Source organism: Trichoplax adhaerens, genomic scaffold (assembly GCF_000150275.1).
Source record: "Trichoplax adhaerens TRIADscaffold_4 genomic scaffold, whole genome shotgun sequence".
NCBI classification, from domain to species: domain Eukaryota; kingdom Metazoa; phylum Placozoa; class Uniplacotomia; order Trichoplacea; family Trichoplacidae; genus Trichoplax; species Trichoplax adhaerens.
Window position 1 is genome coordinate 6,357,677 of NW_002060946.1, and position 13,112 is coordinate 6,370,788.

At 30.9% G+C, this 13,112-nt stretch overlaps 1 protein-coding gene across 1 annotated transcript; it reads right to left on the bottom strand.

The window, feature by feature from the left end:
* Positions 1–1,851: 1,851 nt before the first annotated feature.
* Positions 1,852–4,402, bottom strand: TRIADDRAFT_24180 (uncharacterized protein; the record flags this gene model as incomplete). The annotated part of the gene is made up of 3 exons (XM_002112129.1): positions 1,852–2,171; positions 3,683–3,967; positions 4,114–4,402. Coding segments are annotated over 3 exons (894 nt in total), but the record flags the coding sequence as incomplete, so codon positions are not given.
* Between the last annotated feature and the right edge of the window lie 8,710 nt (positions 4,403–13,112).

Here is a 13,112-nt window from a genome sequence, read left to right on the forward strand (position 1 = left end):
TGTTACAATCAGAACACCACTAATAGCGCATACGATCATCAGCCAAGTAAAATTGGAAAGTATAAATCTCTGTCCTGAGGAGATAGTTGGCGAATCGGTTGTTCCACTACCCACTGTAATAGATGGCATAACAAGTGCGAAGCCGAAGTTTAATAACGGGAATAAATTTACCTCAAATTATATTTAATTAATAAGGAACGGTAATTTTTATACGGTTATATATATATATATATATATATATATATATATGTATTGGGGAATAACAACGGAATTTTCGTTAATAAAGCATAATTAATTGATTTCAAGGATTGTAATTCATTGAAGTTTTATACCTGCTATCGGTATGCTCCAAGGTCCTATACCAACATTAGTTGAAACGGCCATTGAAACTAAATATTCGTACTTCGCATTAATTTTTCTAATAACTGCAAAATCCTCGTCTCGATAAATAGTTAAGTTTCTGTCTATGCTACCATCGCGAAAGCTTAAACGAATCTGTTTAATTATGAATATTATTGGCAGTTAGTATTGACCTATCATGTAAGATTTTAGTATTATCAATCTATCATATAGGCCTAGATTGAATCTAATTACTGTAAAAAAATCGAAATTACAGATACTAGCAGTATAAGTAGGTCAAACACGATAAAGTAGAATATTATTAATAAAGAATTCATGGCTTGCATTTTCATTTTGCGTGTTAATAAACTGTATCGAGTAAAAGAACTATCAACATTTACAGTTTACATTTTTAATTTCTTACGAGATATGCGTAAAATTTTCCGTTTAATTGACTCTTGGTTAGTCTTTCCCATTTCAAAGCAATGGTGTTATTCACTTTGTATGCGTCTATTAGAACTGGTGCAACAGCTGGAACTAAAATAGATAAAATGCAGTAAATAAGTTAGTATAAATACAAGCCCTGCGAGTCTAAATATATCATATTGTCACATTAAATAGTTATTATCAAATGGGCGCTTATATGTAAATTGCATTACCACTTTCGGGCATGGTAAAGGAGAGACGGCGAACGTCTACTTGTTTATTCTTTAGATATGTTTTTAAAATAAAATCATATTCGAAATGCTCTTCCAGCCGGTTAATTATAATTTGAGTAGCTGTTGTATTAACCGTGTGCCAATTATCTTGAGTGCCATACTTTTGAACATATGCAACAGTATAAGTAAAAGTCTCGCCATTGCCAACCTAGTAAATATACACCAAAAAGATTTAAAATTCTTTAGTATAGCGGAATATAAGTATGGGCGTAATCTACGGTAATTCAGATTTGATTGTTATATTAGCAAATTGAGCATCCAAATTCTATTAGGCAGTGGATAGAATACCTTATTCCATCTTAAAAGTACTGAAGATGGTGATAAAGCGGTTATGTTAAATTCTAGACGATTAAATATTGGTGTTGTTTGAAGATTTAGAGGAGTTGGAGTTACAGATAATTCGGTAGCTGTAGATGTTAGTTTAGTCCTAATTATCGATGACATTGGTGATGTACTGGTGCCATAGCCATTGATAGAAACTATCTGAAATTGATAGCGAGTATTTGGCTTTAAATTACGGATTGTAAATTCGGTTATGCTAATTGTCCCAACACGAGTTCTCTTTTTTCGACCACCAACTTCATAGCAATCAATATAGACGAGAACAGGTACTCTTTCTCCGTCTTTGGGTATGTCCCATCGTAAACGAATAAACGAGCTTCCAATTTGAGTTTGATATGGCTTATAGGGAGCTTTAGGTACTCCATAGGATTGTTCTATAGAGTAGAGGTCAATAACCTATTAAAAACCTTCCAATCTGAACTTTCGAAATGTTATATTCGAATTGTATGCTTTACTCCGTAAATATGATGTGTAAATACTCACCAACAACTCTCAGATAGGCCACACTTGTTACTAAACCGGCATTATTGTAAGATCCACACATATACCAACCCTGATCGCTTGTCTGAACCAATTTAATGCCAATCGTATTCCAGGATAATCTTTTCACACGCGTATCATTCGATTTTAATAATTGATCATTTTTACGCCAGTACACAATCGGTTGAGGATCTCCTTTTGAGTTGCATTTAATAGTTACGGTGTCATTGATGAAGACTGTCTTGTTGAACAATTCCGGTTTGATGACGGGTATAGTTGCCGTTGTATCAACTAATTATTAAAAGTTAATTCAAAACGCAGTTATTTTTATGATGTCGCTTTCTAAGTTATGCGTAATCGCAGAATATTATGAATAGAGTTGATAAAATAGATGAAAAGATCCAGTAAATTGAATTGGATTCCTATGCTTTTTATGATATCATAGAATAATGTAATACCTCTTACGACCAGTCTTACTAAAACATCCCTGCCTTGCATATTGCCAATGACCGAGCATTGGTATAGGCCAGAGTCTCGACCTACAGCCTAATCATAGATATTGATTCATTAGAGATGCAATCGCCGAAGAGTTATAATAAATTGGGATATCAATCAATTACAATTATGGATGCATCTAAAATTTTTTATTTTTTCTATTTAATAACATGACTGATATCAATTTATAATATATGAATTATACTACTTGGTGCATTTAGTAAATTATAAATCTGTCGAGATTCCTTTAGCACGGATACCCGTTAAATTTTTATTATGAGTCAATGCTAGGTGCTAATAATAATACTCGCTAGTGCACTTTGATAACAATTATCCCGCAACTAAATTTCGTGCTCAATTTGGCTTGCTCATAAATTTATGCCACTGTTTACAAGAAAACTTACCTTCTTTATAACGAGAGTCCCATTATTTAATACATGCATTCCTTCTACCTCGCTTTGACCAGCGAACATCAAACTATCAGTTCCAATTTTTCTCCAAAAGAGTGCATGAGCATGATTTGCTTTACAATTAAAGTATACTAATTTTCCAACTTCTACCCATTTATCAACAGGCACAACAGTAAATTTGGGAGGCTCTATACAAAACGATAATGAATTTTAAGAATTCAAAAATGAGGAGAACTTTGCTAATCATAGAATTAGTATTCCAATTAGGTTCAATATTTTTTATTTTAATAAAAACATTATTAATACGGTTAAATATTTATTTCTGACGGAAAAGTTTAGAAATACACAATTTAAAAATAAAATACTGCTTACGTTCAGTTTATTTTATATTGTAATTAATAATTTAGAATTTTTTTCGGCAGTACTCACCTTCGATATTGACTGTAAATATACGATTGATTTCTTTATGGACATTCGCTACGACACAAGTGAAGGTACCAGCATTTTCAAGTTGAATATTTTCGACATGTAATCTCATATTACGAAGTTGAAATCGAGGATCATTTTCAGTGATTACAGATTTTCCATAAAACCACTGAATTTTCGGTTTTGGTAGACCTTTAGCCGAACAGTCCAATGTCAACTTAGCTCCAACCGCAACGGAAACTCTAGTTTGAGCTTTGTTAATAAATCTGGGAATTTCTAATGTTACAATTAAGAATAAATACTTAGTAAATTATAATGCTACATACAAGGCAGTTGTCAATTTATCTGCTACCTAATCAACAAAACTAGAAACTTTTTCCTTACGGACATTTAATGGAGATTGATATCTTATTAAATGACAGCAATTAGTAATTTGACATAATATCTTTAAGCTTTAAGTAAAATTAATACCGTTAACAGTCAAGTATGCTGCTTCAGAACGTTTCACACCAGCTAAATTTTCTGCTACACAGACATAAAATCCGAGATCATAATGATCGACATTAGGAATAGTTAAAACACTTTCAGGCGTGGTAGTATAAGTAATCCTGCCACCAGATTGAATAATTTTGCCATTTTTCTCCCACATAATACTTGGTTTTGGGTTTGCTCGTGGTGCATGGCAGGTTAATTTTGCCGTTCCTGATGTTGTTATTGTGATGTTGGAAGGAGAAATTCGGAATTTATCTCGCAAATCTACATTTATTGATATCAAACATGATAATTCAATTCCTGATTTGATATTAAGTGATTAAAAATTATGCAAAAAGAGGATAGAAGACATTTTTTAAGTACATAAATTATCGTCTAATGCTAAGTTATGGCAAGATAAATTTACTTACAAGCTATTGTAATGGTGGCATTGCGACTAAAGACAGAACCAAATTGATTTTTGGCCATGCATTGGTAGATACCAGCATCTGTGTATTTGCTAGTTTTAGTTACTTTCGTAATGTAGAGTGCACCACCAATTAATAATAGTCTTGGATTAATTTTAGGGTCAATAACTAGTAATTTGCCATTCTTCAACCAAGTAATTTTAGGATATGGTGAACCGGTTGCACTACAACGAAGTGTGATGCCGGTATTACGTCGGACAATAAAGTCCTGTGGCTCTTCAATAAAAACTGGGGCAGCACCTACGAAAAAGAATTAGTTACTTAATGATAAAGAGAAATATAAAATATTTGAAAAGTAATTGCTATATTTTAGAGTTGAAAAAATATAGTAATCACAAATATAGAATTTATTATAAGTTGAAATCGGATTAACAACGCCTGTTTGTATTCGTAAACTTAAAATAAATATCGATGAAGAATTTTGCTTTCGGCATCTTTGAGTATTGTTTTACACTGCTTCTAGTAATATGCAACTGCTTAATTGGAATGGTGTAGTAATTTTTCGTAGATTAGAAGGAAATTATGGCGTTCAGTTTTTTTAGTTTAATGATCGCAAAATGGGGGAATAACTGATTTAAAAATTTCAGAAACCAAGCTTGATGTAAATCTAGTCATCGTCTCGTGATCTCAAATAAGCAGGAAAAAAGGCATACGTGCACGTATCAAGAGAAATACTGTACCAGCAGTTTTATTAAAATTTACATAAATATTAGTGTTAAAACATCATTATAACTTGTCTAGACAAGTAATAATAACTACTTAGCAATATATCGAAAAGATATTAGCAATACTTACTAGTATTGCTAACATACAGAGTAGAAATTTTGGGAATACTATTTTGAGAATTTGAAAGAGTGTGAAACGATTTAGTCTTATTTATATCTTAACAATTTAATCTTCCCTTAGATTGGCATGTTATCGTACTAAGTTGCGTAGCTTAATTATGCTGAGAACGACAACTTAATTTGCGGACTAAACTCAAGCATATTCTGAATTATGTTCTTGAAATTGCATAAGTTAATCATTTACGATTGCATTCCTACATGCTGTGATAAGGATGCTAATAAATGAAATTGCCAGTTTTAGAAATACTCTGTAATTTTAATTGTAGCTGGATAACCCTAACCATTGAAAGGATTATTCTTAGTATAAGGTCAATATGATAGATTTTTGAAAACTTACCCCTTCTACTTCAACTTTGACAACCCATTACACATGAACTATCAGCACTAAATCCAATTTTTCATGTGTGTCTGATTAAGGTAGAAATTGCAGCTATGGTGATAACATAGGGTTACTATGCACCAAGTACAAACATTAATTCTATTAAGAAGAATCCTTTCTCTTTTTTTAGTTTAAGAATAAAAAGAAAAAGATTTTCAAAGGGACAATTACAGATATCCTTCACTAGAAAAACTCTACTAACTATCCAGTTTGCGGTACAAAAGTTGAATATACCACGGTCTAATCGTTATAGATTCTCTAACTTCAGATCTCGATCGGTAGGTGTCCTTTATTCTATCTTTCAGAATCATCTAAATTAATACAGCAATATTGCTGGGCTAGCGATCGTGTAGAAGAGCAATTGCCACTATTTTACATTTTAGGAAAATGAACATCGTGCTGTGTTTTATCAGTAGTTCACAAAAATTATTTTGAGAAGAATGAATTAACTTAATAAACTAGATATTAATGAGCGTTGTATTCACATGGAGAGGGAAGTAGAGTTATTTCGTTTTACAAGTTATAAGGTAATGATCTCTGGCAGTATAGTTACAGCTGAAATTGATTTCCTTAAGCTTTCATCCGCGAATAAAATAAAGATTTTTAAATTATAGTAGATATAGTTAATGGCAAAGATAAAGTTCAAGGATTTTTGTAATTTTATGGATAATGTTATTTAAACTTATTCTTGTTTAAATTAGTTCTTTCAATACGTAGTTAGAAAAAAAGGATTGAAAAATATTTGAATAAAAAGAAGAATAAGTACTGTATGATAGTTTCATTCTTATTGTCATGATATTCATAATTTTTATTATCCATATGACTATTATTAGAAAAGCAAAGGAATAGTATAACAACGGTAAACCACATTATCAGGGTAGGTAAAGTTTATAATTCGCTAAGTAGTTAATGAGACAATCGAAAGAGTAAATTCTCTACATTAATATCAACTTCGCACGATCATAATGGAAGAACGCCTGATGGTCGATGATGAACTATTCTAAAAACGATTGTCAATTATTGTTATCGATTCATACTGGTAATAGTAGACAACACGCCAAGAATAACATCCAGTTCTATTCTTTTTACTGTACATTTAATTAGACAGATATTATAAATTAATGCTGAATACTTCAATTTAATGAAGACGAGAAAGTTACTTAATTTCTCTCGATTTATACTTGGTCATTAAATGGGTTACAGGATAAAAACTTTCTATCCGATGTCAATAACATTTCTGCTATTTTTCTCTCATAAAAACTCATGCAGAGATAAAAAATGATCTAGTCTTTACTTGAAATACTATGGCACTTAAAACTCCATAAATACTTTTGGTGTGTGATGACTCACGCTTGGGCTTTTATGGTTAATACAGATTGAAATTTTCGACTTGTCCATAAATGACTGATGACTAGTTCTGTTTTTACTCGAATAATACTGTATTGTACTACTCATACGGAAAATTCGATATAAAAGGAAATCCAGTTGATAATCAGAAATGGATAGAGCTTCACAGATTTTTATTTAGCCCAGTTAATAATGTCTATCAACATTTTTTCTAAGCTAATACAAATAATTAACGCATGCACTCGAACTCTTACCCTAAATATGAAGGCAAAGTCAATTTTGTATTTAAAATGAAATCGATAAAGCATAAAAAAAAGCCTTTGCCTCGCCGAAGAAAATAATAGCAGAAGAATAGAAATCAATTTTAAACAAAAGGCAAACAGAGGGAATGTCTTGCATTGCTTTCAATGGATCAAGTAGCAATAATAGGAGAAAAGCTGTCTTGAAATTCCCTAATGATATTTTTTTAATGTGGTCTACTTTCTTCATTTTGGATAGGATAATCGTTCGTCAAAAGCGATACGGTAGTCTTGTAATTACGGGTAATGTAATTTTGTCGACAATTTCTGTTGGAGTAGTGGTATTGGGTGATGGAACATGATAATACTTAAATACAGATATATAAATCCTATGATAACATTACATCATCTGGAAATTAAATTAGAAAAAATTAAATTTTCGTTCTGTAGGCCATCCGATACTCCTTGAGATTAGTGGGATTTGAAAGCAATGCTCAATTAGTTTTTTATGTAAGATAGGCAAGAGGACACGTGTAGCGACGATTGTAATATACTTCTAATAATTATACAAGATAATCATATACCGTACTCGTAGGGAGTAATGTGATTGAGATATCGTAATATCAATCTTTGCGGGTGGGGAAACAAGTAGTGTTGGATGTTAGTAACGAGTATTTTCATCAAGTGTAATAGAGAAAAACAGGGGCTCATGGGACGAATCATATGGACGGTAAATGTGGACCCGCTGCGACGATTGCAGTTGTTTTTAGTTATAATAATAACTAAACCCTTAAAAAGAGTTGGGATGGGGCTCTTTTTATTATCGTTGCGGTAATAACATTATGTGAACTTTAGGAAAAATAAGAATTAGTTCATGATTGATTTTCTAAAAGTAGAGGGCCTAATCGTCCTCACTGTAAAAATTTTATTAATTCTAAAAGATGAAATAATTGCATGTATAATCTTTCACTTGTATATTATATAGAATCCCGTCAGCCGAAATCGATTTAATTTATATATCTATTTCTCCAACCTTTAGCCTAATCATCAGACTTAGAAACTGGTCAATCATACGAAAATTACTACTTAATTCGTTTCTCACTCATTAATTACTTCAAAGATAAATAAGTAACTAATATATTTTCATGATATTTTCTAAGTTATCAACTGCACTTGAGCATTAATACCGATTTAAAATCTACTCAAGATTGACCATCTATTGTACTACTTACTTCTTATTAAAATATAGTATTTTTCTTATTTAATTTTTTAAGCCAATAAGGTGAGGACTTTGATCTCGAGGTAGTAGCCTATTCACTAATTCTTTATAACATATTTATTGAGAAAGAGAACACAGGAAGGATTCAAGAATAAATTATAATAACAGTATCGTATATTTGCTTTGGAGGTTTAGTACGAAAATGAGCGATTTTTCTTTTCTTTACTCCTGCATCTTAATTTTAATGATTAGTCAAAGTCGGCTGAAAGATTGCATGCTAGCAACAGCCTGAGGAAGTCAGAAAGATTAGGAAATTAATCAATTTTAATATATAACTACAGTAGTTCTTGTAAAGTACGTTTTGACGAAGATTAAAATTTCTTTAATTAGAAATTATCGACGTGTAGTACTGAGTATGATTATGTTATGACACGGGTGTAATTTTATACGTATGTATATACCGAATTTCATACTACACGCTATTGGGAGCTTACTAAAATAGTTTCTGTTCTGATTATGATGTGATATTTTGGTAGAATCGAGAAATTTATTCTTCTAGCTGATAAAGCAACAACCTTTTTTGCAAACTTAGATTCCCTCATTTACAGTAATATCTCAAATTGTCTTTATATTATTATGTTTAGTTAGATTATGGTAAAGAAACAAACTTGATTTAAGATATTTGGAGGGTACTAATAAGAAATTTTGTCGAAAATGAATCAATATAGCAAAATAAATCTTGTATGCGCTATTCTTTGATGCTCACGTCCGCATTTGTAGATACATTAATCTAATTGCTAAATTTATTGAGTACATAGAATTTAGCAAAAGGGACTTTGAAGAATGAGTTATTGAACGTGATTAACATTTTAAAATTGAATGACAATTAGTGGTTAAAGCAAATTTCTAGAAATCTGAAGTGGTTAATTGAATAGACAAAATTTGCCGATGAAGGCATTCATTAAGCAATTTCTGACCAAGAACTGAAAACTTCAGAATAGATAGTCAAAAGATATCGCCATATCAGTATTGAATATATTATCTATATGCGTAATGCTCTACAATAGGGGTTTTCAGCTGGAAATTTTTGGTATGGCCTATAGTTATGCTACCAAGCTAATGTACCGTAGAAGATATTCTTATGTTAAACGATAAAAGTAAAATGCGTAGTTTAAGTCTACGAATCAACTATAAGGTCTAGAGAATTGCTATTGTACTGACATGCCTTAGTGCAATCGGGTAAAAATGACTTTTTGTAATATTGCGGGTACTTTGAAAGCTACTGGCTACGGCTGCTTGATAATTTTTATGTATTGCTGATGAATAACTTTAAAAGTCGTACGGTTTGTTTGCTAGAAGAAAAGCAGGAAGAGTAATGTTATGTAGTTGGAGACTGATCGTTATCATTAAAGTACCGCATTGTCGATATAATAGATTGTGGCTCTTGGTTATCACTCTGAACAACTAGGAAAAATTAATTAGAGAAAATATTGTGATATCTAAATTATTAAACTGATTTTATCAATAAAACTAAACAACATATCTTTCAAAGTGAAATATATTATAATTTGTATTTAGTGAAGGTATAAAAGAAAATAGTCAAGCTGTACCAGTCAATATTTCGATGGATTACTACAGTCATTACCGTTTATAGAGTTAGTCAAGGGTAGGTAAATAGTTTGAAGTTTAGGGATTATTGCATATGCTAGAGACTAATTTCTGAATTTTCGCAACGCTCGGACTTAGTTGGCGCCAATAAAAGAGTTATTTATGAAAAGTTTTGGCGATTATAGAAGTAGGATTGACTTTTTAATGGATGAAAAAGGACACGTAATGAAATTAGGCAATATTGACGATGATGTAAACAAACGTTGATGTTGAACATGGATAAAGATTATCAAGAATGTTCAAATAAAATAAACATTAGATAATGTCATTAGTCGAAACGAAAAAGAAGTCCAATAGTTTAGGCAAGCGGAGAAGAATAATAACTTGATCGAAGGTGAACTACCACATGGTACGATTATAGGTTATAATATTGAAAAGATTTAATGGCTCTCAATGATGCGTAATTAAACAATGATATTACATTAATGAATAATAAACTTATGGTTATAACTGGATGCAGGCAATTATCGTTAGGCAAAGATCAAAAATAAATAGATCATTTTAAAAGATAGGATAGGCAATTTTTCGTTACGTAATTTTATAGTAATCAATTGATTGACGATTTTGTACTTACTCATGTAGGTCTAAATGAGGGAAAGAAAAAAACTTGAATAACTTATCAAATTGGCCTTGTTTAATGGATCGTCATATGATGATAGTTGAAAACACCCAATTATAGGATAAAATTAAATATAATAATGGACCCAAAGTGTTTTTAAGTTGATATTTGATGCATCCATTCCGGTAAACTATAATCATTAGCCTGGCTAGGACAGTAAAATATGACACAAAAAGACTCTAATTGACAATAATCAATCTATCTTGTCCTATTTATAATATGACGATAGAATGAACATTATCTGAATATGGTGACGAAGTTATTTGACTCTTTTGAAATAGCTTGTAGCCGTACTAATTGCTTGCTTGGGCTATCACAGAGATGACTGATTAAGCTATTCTTGATTCCGCACTAGAATCAATATTCTTGTACAATAACATATAATAACCTTGGCGACACTATTGTTTGATCATTGATGAATTGTCATATGTATTCAATCGATTTCAAGCTAGGACAATAATGCAAACTCTTATTTCTATTCAGTTATCATGGCATAACCTAGACTACCAACCTTTACAATATCATTATTGTTTAAGAGGAGAAGTTCATCAAGTTGGGCTACCTTAACTTACACTATTGTCTCATCAGTCTATCTTGTCCATCGATTGTGTATTGAATTGTCATCAGTGGTATAGAGTCATCAAAGCATTAAAGAATCAGTTCTTAACTGTGTGAACAATTTAATTTTAGGACTAAATTTAATTGGAGTTAAAATGATGAAAGCGGCCTAATGGAGTAAATTACGGTAGATCGATACCTAGCTCTTGATTTTAAACTAGATTAATAGACGCATACGTTTAATTGTGTACTGGTACTTTACGTTAGATTTAAAATGGCCAGTATTAATTAATGATGACAACTTGATGCAATTGATAACATACATTTCGCTATCAACATTGACATGTAAATACATCGATACATATTGATTTTTCATTACTTTAGTGATAGAGAATAATAGTGAGCTACATCTCAATAGTAATTATTACTAAGAATATAATCAATCCCCTAGTGAACGATGACACAAATTAGATCTACTCTATTATATTATCGTTATGACAAGTAGACTCCAACAGTGTTATATTATTTTTACTATTATCCAAAATATCGAGGCACCATAATGATGAAAAGTATGCATCAAAATAGTCTGCTTATTAATTATCTAAAGGACTTTTGTTTCATTATTCATTGGTAATTGAAATCTAATGTCCAGCTGTTAAATAGTTCCTTCCTAACATGCATGATCTTTATCCGTTGTTGTCCAACCATGTTTTAGTGACACAAGTTCTTACTTTGTATCCTAGTTATTAAAGAGTACTGTTTTATGACTGTAATGTGAATTTAAGTTGATACTCAAATGGCCTGTTTGCTCTTATCAAATAGTGATAAGTATGGCTTCGGTAGATGTAGTGAAGTAAATAAAATGGAAAATTGAACCATAAATGATCGTATTTGTAGCTATTCCAATAGATATTTTGGTGCATATGTTACAGTTTTGATGCAGATGCATACTCATATATAGATATTGATAGAGTACATATTTGAAATTGATCGGACAAATGGGGTGAGAGTTCTAGCTCTGTGACAAGGTTGATAGTAATTTAATTAAAGTTAAATTGAATGCAAGATCAACATTCTAATAGTGCCTTCAATAAACACTCAGCTACTTTTGAATGTCTATAAAAAAATTTAAAGTTTGTAGTTCAGTAAACTTTCATATTATGCACTACAGAATTTTTAATTAAATAAAGTTTCTAAGTTTTGATTTACTACGGCCTCCATTATTTTATAATACACTCAGGGTAAATCCTTTGCACTTATTACAAGTACCCTTAGTATCGATCGATAACAATATCAGCAAATATTTGAAATAAATTCAATCTATGGCTTGTTATGGCTATACGAAATATTGCGAATATTGAACAGGATTACAGTGATTGATTTTATTGGTAAAAGCAATATTTATATTACATTTATTGGCTTTAGAGTACCGTAATTATTCTACAGCAATTTCAGAAAATGATTGAATGTGCAATTAGTACCATACCTTAACAAAAATCTTCAAATAGAGATAACTGCAAGTTTTGGAACGATAGTAGAAGCAGATAGTTAGATGGTCCCCCTTTAGAAATATCAGTTTATTTTTCATTAATTAATATTAAAATATGAAAAATATTTTCTTTTATATAAACTAGGGGTTATATCTACGTAATAAGTTTTAATTATATGTAACAGAATTATGTTTCAGTGAAGCATAACACGAAAACTGTTTAAAAATCATGGGCTGGACATTTGTCATTTAGTTTATTATTGCGTTACCATTAGGATAGGATAGACACTTAACATTACTTTGACTTCTTTTATATTTGTTTTATTACCAAAAAAATAATATCAGTCTTTAGAATTAGCTCTACAATATAAAATATATTCTAATTGTTCTGTTCGTTGGATGTAATACTTGTATCATATTGATTCAATGATTTTGCTATATTTAAATATTAATACCAAATGCAGATACATCGTCGATTATCGCTTACTCAGAAAATCAATTATCATCAGTAAATGTATAAACCTTATTATATAATAATTAATTAGTTTAGTGTAATATAGTTATAAACTAATAATCTCC